The following is a 13,861-nucleotide window of genomic DNA, read 5'->3' on the forward strand; positions in this document are numbered from 1 at the left end:
TGAAAGTAGCGGAACAAGGGACGCTGATACCCGATCTCTTGAAGACCTCTTGTACCCGATGATGTGGCCCCTAACCTTGTGAGTCCACGGTACTGGGCTTTATGCCATAGAATTCTGCCATGGTCAGCCTTGTAGCCCTCAAAATTATAAATGTAGCTATCCTCCAAGGATTTTGTTCCAGTTGGATCCGTTAGGGAAAAATACCTTGTAGTTATGTGGGAAGTTCTCCTTTTTGTTCTATATCCCTGAGAGTGGATGTGTTTTGAAGGTCACATTGTCCCTGCAATGAGTCTTGTTGTAAATAGTAGCCCCTTAGATGTGGTCAATGTGTTCCTCTACACAGGCGTGAAAATTAAAAAAATCCCATCTGCCGTTCGGAGGTTATGTCCCTCCATTTGTGTGCGATCAAGACGCACATCACTAAATTCTTGTATTAAATTTTTTTTTGCAACGAGCGCACCATTCTTATAACACCGTGCGACAGTAAATTTCACACACAAAAAATTGTATATATTCGGGAACCCATGGACCAAATATAGTAAAACTGCGTTTTGAGTTTTTCTCTTTGACGTCAGGACTTTTTTTGAAGGAAATGATATATATAATTATTTCAATTTTTTTTTTAAATTCAGTGCAATGTAAAAAAAACGGTAAGACTATCAAATTAAAGAGAAAATTCTGTAGGATTAAGGCCGATTAAATTTTTTGCTGCATCAAGACGATTAGGTATTAAAAATGTTCTTTTCACATTTTATCATTGAATATCCTTGAAATAACGACAATAATTAATAATAAAATTTCGTCCTTCTAACTTCATTCGCTTAAAAAAATAAAACTAATTAAAGGGACACTTTCAATACCTATTCGTCCTTGTGAAGCAAAAAATTTAATTTTTTTCAATTCTACAGAATTTTGTCTTTTATTTGGTGGCCTTTTTGGGTGTCTTTTATTTGGTGCATGGGAGTGAATTTTTTTAATCATCTTTGGAAGTAATCATATCTTTGAAGCCACAAAGTCCTTAAAAAAAATCCTGACGTCAGAGAGAAAAACTAAAAACGCAGTTTTACTATATTTGGCCCACAGTTTCGTCGTAATCTATAGCCCTTTCGATCTTACCAAACATATGCTGTAAGGCGGTATATGGCGATTTATTGTTGTTGCGCCTAAGTAAACCTAGTAGGGTGTAGCCGCAAGTCTATCAAATTAAATCATAGGTATGTGCGATTTAAGTGGGCCATGGGGCCGATAGCCCGGTATAGAAATAAATGAGAGACATACCCTCATCCACTCCTAAGTAAACAGACTAGATGAGGAAAAGGATTCTACTAAACTCAGAAGTCCGCTTCCAAAGAGAAAATGTATGAAGAAAACACGATTTTAGTTCTTTTTAGGGTGGTGATTTGTATTGCAATTAAATCCTCTTGAAGTCAGCTTTGAAACTAAGGGAGGAAATAACACGCGAAGCAGTCTAATGTACATACATATTTATGTACATATGTATGTACATTCGCCACACAAGTTTTGAATATAAAATCATTGGTTTGTACCTATGTATAATGCCATAAGTAAGCACACAAAGATCCCAATATGAAGCGCCATGATGTCATTTCAGCGATCTATAATGTGCAGTGATTTTTTTGTTCTGGTCTTCGTAGTGTTGAATTGTTTTTGCCCTATGCAGAAGCGTTTGAATAACATTCATGAGAACCACTATACTTTTGTTTTTGTTGTATTCAATTTGTTTACTCACAAATTTTGTGGAACTGAAATTTGGGTCAGCTAATGCAGGAATAGCGGGCGCTCGGGTAAAGCAGAATCCCCAAAGCAAACAAACATTCTGTTCAATACTTGTTTTTATGTTTAGTTCTTTATAAAATACCTAAAAGTGATTTTTGCTTATCGCATTTCTTCAGTTTCTTTTCATGCCACTCCAGCGTTCAAATGCATTGAGCACGGTCAGTAGCAAGCGGCGGCGATTCAGGTACGAGTACTAATACCAGCTGAGCAGCGATTAAATTTTTGTGGCAAGAGGAGCAAGGAATTAAGTAAATATGTGTTACATCATCATCACCGGTGGCAGTCTAGTCTGGTTCGTGTTGAGCCTCATAGCCGACATGTTGATCGCCTCGGCGATAGTCACACCCAAATGGCTTATTGGTCCAAATCCAACGCTCGTCAGTGTCGGCTCAAGCGCTTCCTTACAAACGGGCATACAGCAAGAGGTCCAAAATGATACTCAGTTAGTGTCGCTTGTACCAACGGTGCGTTATCCCTCTGTGGGCATCTATACGCGCTGCAAAGTGATGCGCAACTATGGCTATCATTGTGGCCCCTTCGACTTGGATGGTTTTGCGACAGATAACAATGTCTATCCAGTTGCGTGGAAGGCCACAATGTTCTTCATGTCACTGGGTTTTGCGGTGCACTCGATTACGGTAGCATTTACGCTCATCACTTGCTGTCGACAATCGGCATTTGGCAAGAGTATACACAATATGACTGGCTGTGCGCAAGTGGTGTCAGGTGAGTCATTCGTACGATTGCAGTAATAGTGAATTAATGCTAAATAATTTATTTGGTTTTTGCAGCGATCAGCATTATGTTGGCGCTTTTTTTACATCCACTAGCCTGGGGTGTGCCCAGAGTGCAGCTGCTATGTGGCGCGGATGCCGAACCGTTTTATCCAGCCGGTTGCTCTATTGGTAAGCGCTTACTAAAATTTTTTACTTTATATGCGATTATCAGCATTTGAAATCCTCTTAGGCATTTCCTTCTACTGTGCTGTGGCGGCAGCGGTGCTTTGTTTCATTTGTGCTGGCATCAGTCTGAAGGCAGAATCGTCTAATATGCGTACGCGTGTAAAACGCCGCGTTGAGGAGGGCAATCGATTGGTGTGCATTCCATGATTTTCGAATTTTTTTTAGGGATCTTCGCGGAATTTTTCCTATCAGTCGCATTGATTGTTGTGCTTCGAATTTACGAGTATCATATACATAAGTTAACTGTTTTGTAAATATATTTTATGCTTTTATTTTCTTAATCGTGTTAAGATCTTCTAATAAATAAGTAGTAATGAGAAATTTCTGAGCTTAAGTTTTGTAAGCTAACGTACTATGTGTACACATACTCAAGTATCATAGTATTTGCATTTATAAGAATGTACTTATGTATACCTATTAATATAAATATTACAAGCAGTATATAAAAACTCATTTTGTTAGACCTGTCTCCAGTGAGGCATACAAATTCTTGAAACGGGGCTTCATAAAGCTTAAAAATGTACGTATGCATGTAGATATAAGATAATATCCCAAATTAAAGAAATTTATGAAAATATTCGTAATTGTGTGATAAATTTATTGTTTAATTAGTTTTGGGCTGAATAGCACTTCATATATCTGCATTTCATATATCTTACATACGTTTTATGAGATGCATTAACATAAGCGCATACATATGTATGTAAGTACTGCAGAATAATTTTTTTAAAGCAAATATAATAGACAACAAATTATATGAATTGCGGATCAATTCGAAAATCTAGTTGTCTACAGCTATGCATCGAGTCGGTAAGAAATAATTTTTAAGAGTGGCACTTGGGGCAGTAAAACATTCACATTTTATTTAAATTGTGCTTTAAAAAAGCAGACGTCAATAAGCTAGAAATAAATAAAGTTAATAATGGCTTTTTTGTAAAGTATTCATTATCATTTTTAAAAACGCTTTTTAGTAGTTGAAAAGTTTTTCCTTATCTAATTCACATATCAAATATATACATATCTATTTATAATATTGGAAGAGATAACTAAGACTTTTTGGTGAGTTTTTATGATCTTACAAAAACACAACCCAAATTAAATAAAAGTGTAGTACTAAATTTACTGCATCAGCTTTACCTCTTTAAAAACCTAAAATTTTGAATTACATGGCTATGCATGTGTTTTAAAATTTTCAACTCCCATATTTTAGGCTTCATTCAAATATACCAAAACTAAGAACGCCATAAAGCATGCTAGAAAATGATTCCTAAGACATTGTACTGTTACATTTTTAGTAAAGCTAGGGAAATAGCATAGATTCAAAATCATAATATAAATTACTAAAATTTTCACAGTTCAAGCCTTTTCAAAAAGTAGAAAATTCGCATTTTTCGTTTAATAGGAGACACTACATATTCCCACTATCATTTATTTCTTTTTACCTTTACCCTTCTTACTCTTACCCTCCGCACTTGCTGCATTCACTTCCGTTTTCGCTTTTGGTATGTACACGCCATGATTGGTGATCTTCAAATGATTGAAAAGTTTATTTTTAGAAGGAAAAGTAGCCTTGCAAGTCACGCACACATTCGTCGTTGCTGTAGACTCCTCAACGTCTTTTGACTTTGCCTTGGGTTGGGTTTTCTTAACAACAACATCTGCTGCAACTGTTTCACTAACTTCATCAATTTCCTTTTGAAGAATTGTCACTTTGTCTTCGTGTTTCTCTGTTACTTTAGCATTTTGTTCTGACAAGTTTGCCTTTTCATCTTCCATAGAAGCCTTTTTCACCTGCTTCTTGTTTTTGTTTTTACGTGCTGACTTCTTACCACTACTATTCCAATCTTCTTCATCGCTGTCAGCTATTTTTGCTTGCGCTAGGAAATCTGCAGAAACGGTTTCTTCCTGTTCATCATCTTCGATGGTTTTTTGTGATTTATTGAGTTTAACATTTTTTCGTGCTTTTTTATTCTTCTTCGCTTTCCTACTGGCAGGTTCTTCCTCCTCCTTTGCTTCAAGCGTTACACTTGCAATAGCCGCCTCAACGAATTCTTCCGTTTGCCTTTGAACTTCCTTTTCTACTTCTTCTGCTCCATTATCAACCAATTCTTCACTCTCCACCTCCTCCTCGGCGTCATTATTTGGTTGAAGCGCTTCCTCTTCTGCCTGCATTTCTAGTATCATGCGTTCCAAGGCTTCGCGGTGTTTTTTGCTGCTTTCATGATTGGCATAAGCGCGCTCGTTCGTGAATGCCTTGTTGCAGGCCACACAGTAAAGATCATCTACATAGAAGTCCTCCTCTCCAGATTCTAATACTTCGTTTTCATCTCCCTCGTCTTCATCATCATCTGTTTCGCTATCTTCTTCCGCACTACTGTCACTATAGTCTTGTGCAAGTTGCTTAAGCAGCGTTTCATATTCATCATTATTTTGGTTATGTTGTTTATGGTTTGCGCGCATTTCTTCAAGCTCACGTTGCCGTTTACGTATTTGCTCTAATCTATTCTGCTCTTGCTTCTTGCGGTTAAGTTCTGCACGCTCCTCCAGCACTTTTCTATACGCTTGAACTCGCTTATCTCGTTTGCGTATAAAGGATACTAAATTTCGAACCTGAAATTTAGTTTTTATAATGTAACGTATAGTAATTCAATATATTAGAAATAGTTTACCTCTTCATTGCGTTCTTTACGCGCCTTCTGCATAATTTTCTTCATTTCCTTCTCAACCTCGCGCAACACACGCCGATCCCTTATCTCTTTTACGTTGTACGGGCACAGCCATGTGTATGTTTTCTTAGTACAATACGCTTGCCAATAAGCGTAGAAAGGTGCAACAACATCTTCATAACTACTCTTTGAATCACCAAATGTCGGTATCTGCTCAACTTCATCCTCATCGTCGATGAATTCGGCATCCTCGGCGGCGATCTTTTCGAACACCTGCCTGTATACTGAATAGAATCCTTTTTCATCATCTCCATATCCTCGAAAGCATGATGAAGTGAAATATTCAAACACATCCAGACAATTCTCGGTATATTCGGAGTTTTTACCGCGTAATATTTGATCACGATGATTGTCATACCATGCCCTTTCTTGTGGATCAGAGAGCACTTCATACGCTTGTTGTATAAGTTGAAAGCGTTCCTTTGCCTCATCGAGCGAGTCGGGATTTTTGTCAGGATGCCAACGCAAAGCTAATTTGCGGTATGCAGTCTTGATATCAGCATCGTTGGCGTCTCGCGACACCCCCAATTCTTCGTAGTAGCACTTCATGTTTGGAAATCTTCCAAACGATATTTTTTATTTACCGAGCGATGAATGTTTACCGGCAGTTGATCTTTGCAGATTATTTAACAAATGCACCATACACACAATTCCAATGTATTTTATTGTGCAATACAAGGAAAACCATCCAATTGAAACGAAAAAATCTGCCAAAATTCACGTTGTTGGCATTTTTGAAATTTGTGAAATGCACCATATGTTTAGTTGTCAAATTATCAGCTGTTTGAAATTGCTGCCATATTCGCAGAAAGTTTTTATTCGGGTGATTCGTGAAAGTGGTTATTCGGGGAAAAATTGCAATGGAGAAATTAGAGATGATTGGAGTATTTAAAATTTAAAATTAGAAAAATTAATTATATCATTGCTTGAACGATTTAAATGACAGAAACAATTTATTAGGTTTGTTCGCCCGAAAATCCAGCAAGAATTACCCATCACTCAAAATATCAGAGAAAAAGAAAAAGTTCTCTCAAATTCTCTCTCATGTTGAGAAACTTGCAAATTTTTGCACGAACGCAAATGTGCAGGAATTTGCAAGTTTCCCTGCCAGCTGACTGGTGTCCACGGTTGCATTTCAAATATAATAATTTTTTATGGAATTTTTAAAATTCTTTGAGATGGACAAAAACAGGATATACATGTATATTTCTTGTTGTTCTGACTTTCTTTAACATACATTTCAATTTATTTATCGTACTAGCTGGTTTCAATTGCATTCTGATTGCGAATAAAATTTTTTCAGCCGAGTTAAGTTCAAATAATTGGAATTAACTAAATTAATAACATCAACAAGTATTTATTTACTTTCTTTTTTCATAAAAAAATCGCTCGTGCTTATAAAATTTAAATATAACGAACTTATTTATTCAAATTATCGTAGAAAAATGCAACCATGTGCCACAATCATATGTTTTTCGTGATTGCAAATTCCTGCTGGCTAAAAGTTTTCCAGCAAGAATTTGCAACTTTTTTCAGGAGAACTGTCACTTTGCGCTCTCAGTTTTTGAGTGATGGATAATTTTTTGGTCTGCACGAACGCGATTTGGGCAACATTCTGGGAAATACGGTCTTCATTTCAACTAAGGATTGGCAAAAACCTATTAGATACATCAGGCGAGGTCGGGACCAGATGAGATCAATGGATCCTCTTATCTTGTTTAAACCTTAATACTTGGCGATTCATAAGCATCTGCAATGTATAATTTGCGCAGCAATCCCTGCGTAATGGCAGACTATAAACTCCAGCCTGTGATACCAAAGTGTTTCGGGGAATGATGCTGGAGTGACAGTCCCTGGCCAAACATAAATCTGGGTACTTCCGGTTACGTAGACCCGACTGTCGTGGGACCGACATAATGCCCCTCATCAAGGCTTATAACAGCATTTCCAGATTGAACGTCAACTCCAAAGATGAGGATATATCCAGTTTCACGCAACGGAACAAGTAGGTTTTTCCCAACCAAGGGCCTTAGCCTCGGCGCTCTAAACCTGTTAAGAACTGTGAACCTTAGCAATCGGCGTCCCTGCAGCACCCTAAAACCCTATTCGAGCCTTAGACCACCTATAGAGTGGATCACAAGGTATATAGGACTTTGTTGCTCAAGACATATGGCAAAGCCCTTGTCGGGGGAGACTCGCACCACCATAGCCCAATTGCAGCAGGCTAAGTTCTTACCTAAACAGAATAAATGGAGATGTTTCCAACTAGTGCCCGGCATGCGGAGAGTCTCCCACGATTCGCGAAATCTCTGCGCGTGCCCCCTTAGCCCCACTCAATTAACACTCCTGCCCCCATTGACTAACCCAGCCGGATTTGCACACTTCCTGGGTCTCTTGTTAGTTAAGTTCCACGACAACTATTGAGGACAAGCCGATCTAGGCTGGGCTGAATAGCCGCTAAAACAACAACAACTCCTGAGCTCGACGGGGATTCCCCTCATTTATCTCCCTTCCTTCTTCCCAAACTTCTCCTTGCTTCAACTCCCATTTGAGGTTCCTGTTTCGTTCCAGAACTGAATATATCTGAAAGTGAAATCAGTCAGGTGGTGCTCGTGGCTTGACTGGTGTTACTTTCCACTATATTCTGGTCTGCGCGCCAGTCGTGAGTGGAGAATTGGCTAGCTAGCCTTTGCTACAAAGCCCTGCAGCCGCACTCGTCAACTTCATCGAGGCAGCCAAAAACCACCAGGCAGCAACGCACATTGGGAACCTCAACAGAACCAATGTAGATGCTTTTAAGTGCTCCGTAAGGACGCCTAGAGTTCATTCTACATTGTACTCTGCAGTATCATTTCAGAGATACCCCCAGGAATGTCAGGATACAGCTATTCGGTACTTAAGCCTGTTAAATGGACTAGGGGAACTGTACTGGTATTGAGATTGTCGATAAGACATTCTGCGCCATGAACGACGACACCCTCATCAAGATTGTGGATAGCTACAGCAGCTCTCCTGACATAAAAATAGCTATCGGCGACCTATCCGCAGCATCAGATCACCTACTCATAACCATATCGATTGATAAACCTTTCGGTTTTGCGACTGCGAATCAGCGAACCAGCATCAAGTTCAACAAAGGTGATTGAGAATGTTTTTTCGGAAGATACTGCAGTTTTTTTCGACGTTTCCATACAAACCGACATCCACTTTAAAGAATATCAACTTTTCTGCTGAATCGGCTCTACCGGCGACGGAGCAAGCTTTTGGCTAGGTCGATGCCAGGTATCCCTCATAACCAACCCAAATTTGGCATTGGGAAAATCACATTTAAACCTACGACCGTAAGTTCAAGGTCTACCGTAAAGTTTCTGCACAACCCGAAGAAACGCGATGACAGAGTGAAGATTTCATATGGTGATGGGGCCTCGTTGAACCTGAAGTACCCTATTAAGCTGGCATATCAGGGTACTATTTTTTATATGTATTTGAAACTTAGTAGGGTGCCTCGAGCACCCCCCTGCCCACCCTATCTACACCCATTTCCCCAGATTAAAAAAGTACCTCTAAGCCTGCAATGACCCGTCAAAATGCATGTTATAATTCTTATACTCTCCTTGGGGAGGTTTATAAGTAGCCTGTAGCTTCGGCAATGCAGCTGATCAGTTTCTTCATTTCGACATACATGTGCCCTGATACCCATATAAGCCTGATAGTACTCAACGAACTCCAAGGACGAAGAGTCTCGAAAGATGAGAAAGCCATAAGTTACGCCTGACTATCTGTTAGTATAAGTATACTCTCCCTTCGATAATTTCTGCGCATAGACTGATAGCATAAACTTCGGCTTGGGATATGCTTTGGAAGCTTCAGTCTAGGGCCGTATACGCCTGCTCTAATACCCTCAGGGTACCACTGTAGTGGACGTGTCCCTCCACGATAGAGGTGCTCCAGGTCGCCTTGCTATCTATATTGATTTTGATACTCCCAGTAAGGGAACACAACATTATGCTGAGCAGAACGTTCCTTGTCGGCTGATAATAAGGCGAGCACCTGGGGCGGTACTTGTTAGAGGAGAAACCTCCTTCTAGGTAATTTAAAAAATTTAATGACAAGAATCAGTCCTACGACGCTGTACCGACAAGTGAACAACAACATTCATAAAGAGACCATCACCACTTTCCCCAACTTTGGGCCGTGAAACGTTATCAGACCCCCTTGGAAGAAGAAGAACTTATGCTGCTTCGACAGACTTGCGTTACTCTGGCACATATTGGATACTATATCAGATTAAAACCCTACCTCTCCGGACCCGACATTGATATAACTAACGTATGTTCCGCATGGGAAGATTCCCCGCTTGCCATCAACCACCTCTTCCTCATCGAGTGCAGCCTGAAGTAGACGTGAGCACATTCACTCCCTATCCCCGAAAGCGCTGTTGATATTTTTGAGGGATCTCGATTTAGAAGAAGTGTTGTGAAAAGTAAAGGGCATAAGAGACTACTAGGTCTCGGTGTATACCTATAAACCTACTGAACTATTTAATACCTCTTACCTTAGCTCGACCCATTGAAACCGAACATATCCTGTGTCTACCGTTAGCTGAACGTAGGCTACATAGTATGATATCTTTGTTTAAATATACATACCACCCAGGACGAATTGACTAATAGAATGGAAACTCTGACTAAATCGCCCTTCATTTATGTAGCTTTTTAACAACTCGATTCAGAATCGCTGAAGGCGTTTTTGTTTATATTTAAGAGGACTGCTAAGCACTGCCAATCATTCTGTAGGTCCCAACTGAGCTCAGTACGCCGTCCTTCCCAGTACAGTAAGAAATTGCCGATCCTTGGCGTGCGAAACAGGCAACTAATCTCTAAATTTTTATAAAAAGTAGCGGTTTTTCCATTCAAATTAAATTTCGAAATTTCAAAGGTTACAACATTGCACAGTCATCACAAAAAAAAGAAACCTTGAACCAGAAAACACACTTGCATGCCATGAAAACGTTAGGCCTTTTGCCCCTTTTGCCCATTACCAATCAGCAAAACGTTAATTCCATTAAATTTATTCCGTACACACCCAAACCGCCCTTATCGGGGGTAAGCATGCATCCCTCTGCAATATTCAGTGCAGAACTAATTAATTAAATACCGTTAATGACACTCATTTCAGTTCATTTGCACTTGAACTAGGTTTAGATACTCTTTCTTATTTCAAAAGCGCACCTCAATGGCTGTAGGGTGGGTTTTTAAGCTGTTTTTTTTTTTTGCTTACTCCCTTTATTTTTAAAATCCGCTTTTATCAAAATTTATTGCATTCCATAAGCTGGGCTATTTAAAACACCGTTAACATCACAGTCTCATCGTCTACAGCTAATTTAATTTAATATGCAAGAAAGGTCGCTGGCAGCATGGAGAGAGTACGAGAGAGAGACTTTCAGAAATGCGCCTGCGCCGTATTGAGTAAAGTGCATAGAACAGAGAAATGTAAATAATAAACAGGAGCGGAAGTGGCAGATAATTTCCCGTGGAAATTATATTAAAACTAACGCTGTGTAGCTACAGTATGCCATTATTTAATTGAATCCGAAATGAAAATGCCCTGATAGTAACTTAATCACTTTTATTTGAGCTTTAAGCCTTTGGGTCCAGATTGAGTATCTCTTAAAAAGCGATGTGTGAAATTTACAGTGTTTTATTAATAATCGAAAAGATCGGTATTGTGAATAACGTTATTTTCAGGGTTTTCTGACATTTTTCTCTGGTAAGTAGGTTACTTTCGTAGGGTTTTTATGTATGTCAATTTGTTGCTGGTATTTATTTTTAGACCTTTTTAGGATTTGGACCAATTTTGAAATTACTGCAATGGTGACACGCATATATTTTTCCTCATATGATGCCAAAAGACCAAATTAAGTACCTGTACATACATCTCTGTCTGGGGCATGTGTAAATATAGGTGTTGCGTAAACGAAACGTTAGGACGATCCACTACTACCACCGTTAACGCAATAGCGCAAAATAAACAGTACTTCCCTAAATGCGTGGAAGATTCATTGACTCATTCTTCTCATTTTTATTTGGCGCTATGCCAAGTGAAGCCAAGTCCTTCTTCACTTGGCCTTTCCATCGCAGTGGGGGAGTCCCTCTTCCTCTGCTACCACCAGCTAGCTCCTAGTTAAATACTTACAGAGCTGGAGCGGCTGAGTCCATTCGAACGACATGACCAGCGGAGCCCCTGTATTTTAATTCGATGCACTATGTCTTTGTCATTGAAAAGCTCATACAGCTCATCGTTCCATCGTCTGCGGTACTCGCCGGTGCCAAAACGTAAATACCCGTAAATCTTTCTTTCGAATACTCCAAGAGCCGTCATGCTTCTGCGCCATATACCAGCACGAGCATGATGAATAACTTATAGAGTGCGATTTTCGTATGTTGAGAGAAGACTTTAGAACTGAATTGCCTACTCAGTCCAAAGTAGCACTTGTTGGCAAGAGTGATTCTGCGTTGAATTTTGATACTGACATTATGATCGGTGTTAATGCTGGTTCCCATGTAAACGAAATTCTCCACTTTCTCGATATTATAACTGTCAAAAGTGACGTGGGTGCCAAAGCGCCTCTTATTATCTTTTCCATAAGATTAAAGAACTCACATAAAAGAGAGTCGCCTTGTCTGAAACCCCGTTTGGTAAGAAACGGCTCGGAGAGGTGGTTTCCAATTTAAAGGGAGCTGGTGCTATTGCTCTACGTCATTTGGCAAAAGTGTCTGCTTTTAATATGTCGAGAATCTCTCCTCCGGAGAGGAAAATCTAGGCATTATTCTGGAGTCAAAACTGAATTGGAAAGGGAGTGTGGAGGAGAGAGTTAAGAAGGCTTCACCCCCCCACCCAACTACCCAAGTGGTTCAAATATTGAGCAAAAAATTAAAATCGACTTATTATTAATTAACAGTAACTTATGTACCAAACGAGAAGATTGGATGGTCTCAAGGTCATTATGACCGCTGTTAAATAGGAAAAAGACGGATGGCGTAAATTCAAAATATCTCCAGTACTAGTTCTCACCGACGTCATGACTGGTCACTGTGTTTTTGCATTGCTGCTCCATCGGTTTTGAATATCAACGACTACCTCTCGCTGCAGAATCTTAAATCGATCACTTGCTGTGTCGATCTCCAGACAGATCTACAGTCGAAGCGATTCAAGCATCGGGGGTAAGGCTTTTATACGAGTCTTTCAGAAGACTCTTGACTCTCTTCATTTGGGGTTGCCACTGGTTCAGTGGGTCAATGCTTTGATAATTCTATCTTGCCTTTTTTTAAAGCATCCTCGGTTAGGGCACTCACAACGGGCAACGGAGTACGAAACTTTCCATACACGACCTCCTGAGCTAAGTAGGGATAAGGCTGCAATGTTCACGTTTTACTTAATGAATATTGTGTACTTCATCGCCTTGTCTTTATCGGTAGCCATCACTCAGTGCAATGAGGTTTACAGCCCTATTCCCACAACACTGACAAAATTAATCGTATGACTATTGTCACAATTACTGCGCCTAAAACACAACGGGGTCGTTCACTCTTGTCTGGTTATCAGGTTATGTGGTTATATTTTTTATCAGTTTACAATAATAAAATATACTACAGAGTAATAATTTTCAACCAGATAGCCTGATAACCTGGCAAGTGTGTTTCTCCCGTATTCTGTAGGTCATAACAATAAAAATGAAAATTGTCACCAGTAGCACGCTTAAAATAAATTTGTAGCATAGTATTAGGCGTAGTAGTAAAGACAATAGTCAGCCGCTGGGTTTTGTCATTCGTGTGGGAATAGAAATAACGAAAAATAACACTGAAGATGGCACAACGCCGAACCGGGTTTGTCTCATCGTTGTTTAAAGCACAAAACCGCGTATCGTCGTTCTGCGAAACCTCGTAACTGACATTTGTGCCAAAAAAGATATTTGCCCACCGGAAGCTCCTGGCATCAATCCTAAGAGATAATTAGGGATAAAAGAGAGAACCGTTTTTAAATAGGAGGTTGTTACTCTCAGCTACAAACTCTTGGAAACCTGACAAACGAGGTTTTGCATTTTCTTGAATGCGGTTTTGTACTTTAAACAACGATATATATTTCACAGTATAAACCAAAACTGCCGAGATATGATGGAAATGCGTTTCAAACTAAATCAGTTAAAAGATCTTGTTTCGAATGGTAGGGCTTGAAGGGGCTTCCAGGTGCGCATGCCATTCTTTCCGCTCCGCGACCGTTGAGTGAACCACAGGTGGCCAATGGATCAACGTGATATCGTTTCAACGGTACCCTTTCTTGGCAGCCATGCATTTATGGCACTTTAGAAAATATTCA

General features: G+C 39.6%; 2 protein-coding genes across 6 annotated transcripts in view; one reads left to right on the forward strand and one right to left on the reverse strand.

Moving 5' to 3' along the window:
• The window catches only part of LOC108373150 (lipoma HMGIC fusion partner-like 2 protein), a 28,721-nt gene extending 25,385 nt beyond the window's left edge, over positions 1 to 3,336 (forward strand). For 4 of the 5 annotated variants that reach the window (XM_017629014.1, XM_017629023.1, XM_017629002.1 and 1 more), the window contains 3 exons: positions 1,914 to 2,523; positions 2,589 to 2,702; positions 2,764 to 3,336. In XM_017629014.1, the coding sequence (XP_017484503.1) occupies positions 2,052 to 2,523; positions 2,589 to 2,702; positions 2,764 to 2,906 (729 nt within the window). In that variant the 5' untranslated portion in view covers positions 1,914 to 2,051 and the 3' untranslated portion in view covers positions 2,907 to 3,336. Of the gene's footprint in view, positions 1 to 1,203; positions 1,806 to 1,913; positions 2,524 to 2,588; positions 2,703 to 2,763 lie in introns of those variants that run through there. The other variant, XM_017629029.1, reaches the window with a different exon arrangement.
• A 26-nt stretch (positions 3,337 to 3,362) lies between these two features.
• On the reverse strand, positions 3,363 to 6,254 carry LOC108373133 (dnaJ homolog subfamily C member 21). Its single transcript, XM_017628983.1, has 2 exons — positions 5,429 to 6,254; positions 3,363 to 5,369 (listed from the first exon to the last, which is right to left on the reverse strand). The coding sequence occupies exons 1-2, from the start codon at positions 6,032 to 6,034 to the stop codon at positions 4,188 to 4,190; spliced, it is 1,788 nt and encodes a 595-aa protein (XP_017484472.1). The 5' UTR covers positions 6,035 to 6,254; the 3' UTR covers positions 3,363 to 4,187.
• Between the last annotated feature and the right edge of the window lie 7,607 nt (positions 6,255 to 13,861).

Source organism: Rhagoletis zephyria, unplaced genomic scaffold, assembly GCF_001687245.7.
Source record: "Rhagoletis zephyria isolate East Lansing unplaced genomic scaffold, Rhagoletis_zephyria_1.1 Rzeph_scaffold_00078, whole genome shotgun sequence".
NCBI lineage: Eukaryota > Metazoa > Arthropoda > Insecta > Diptera > Tephritidae > Rhagoletis > Rhagoletis zephyria.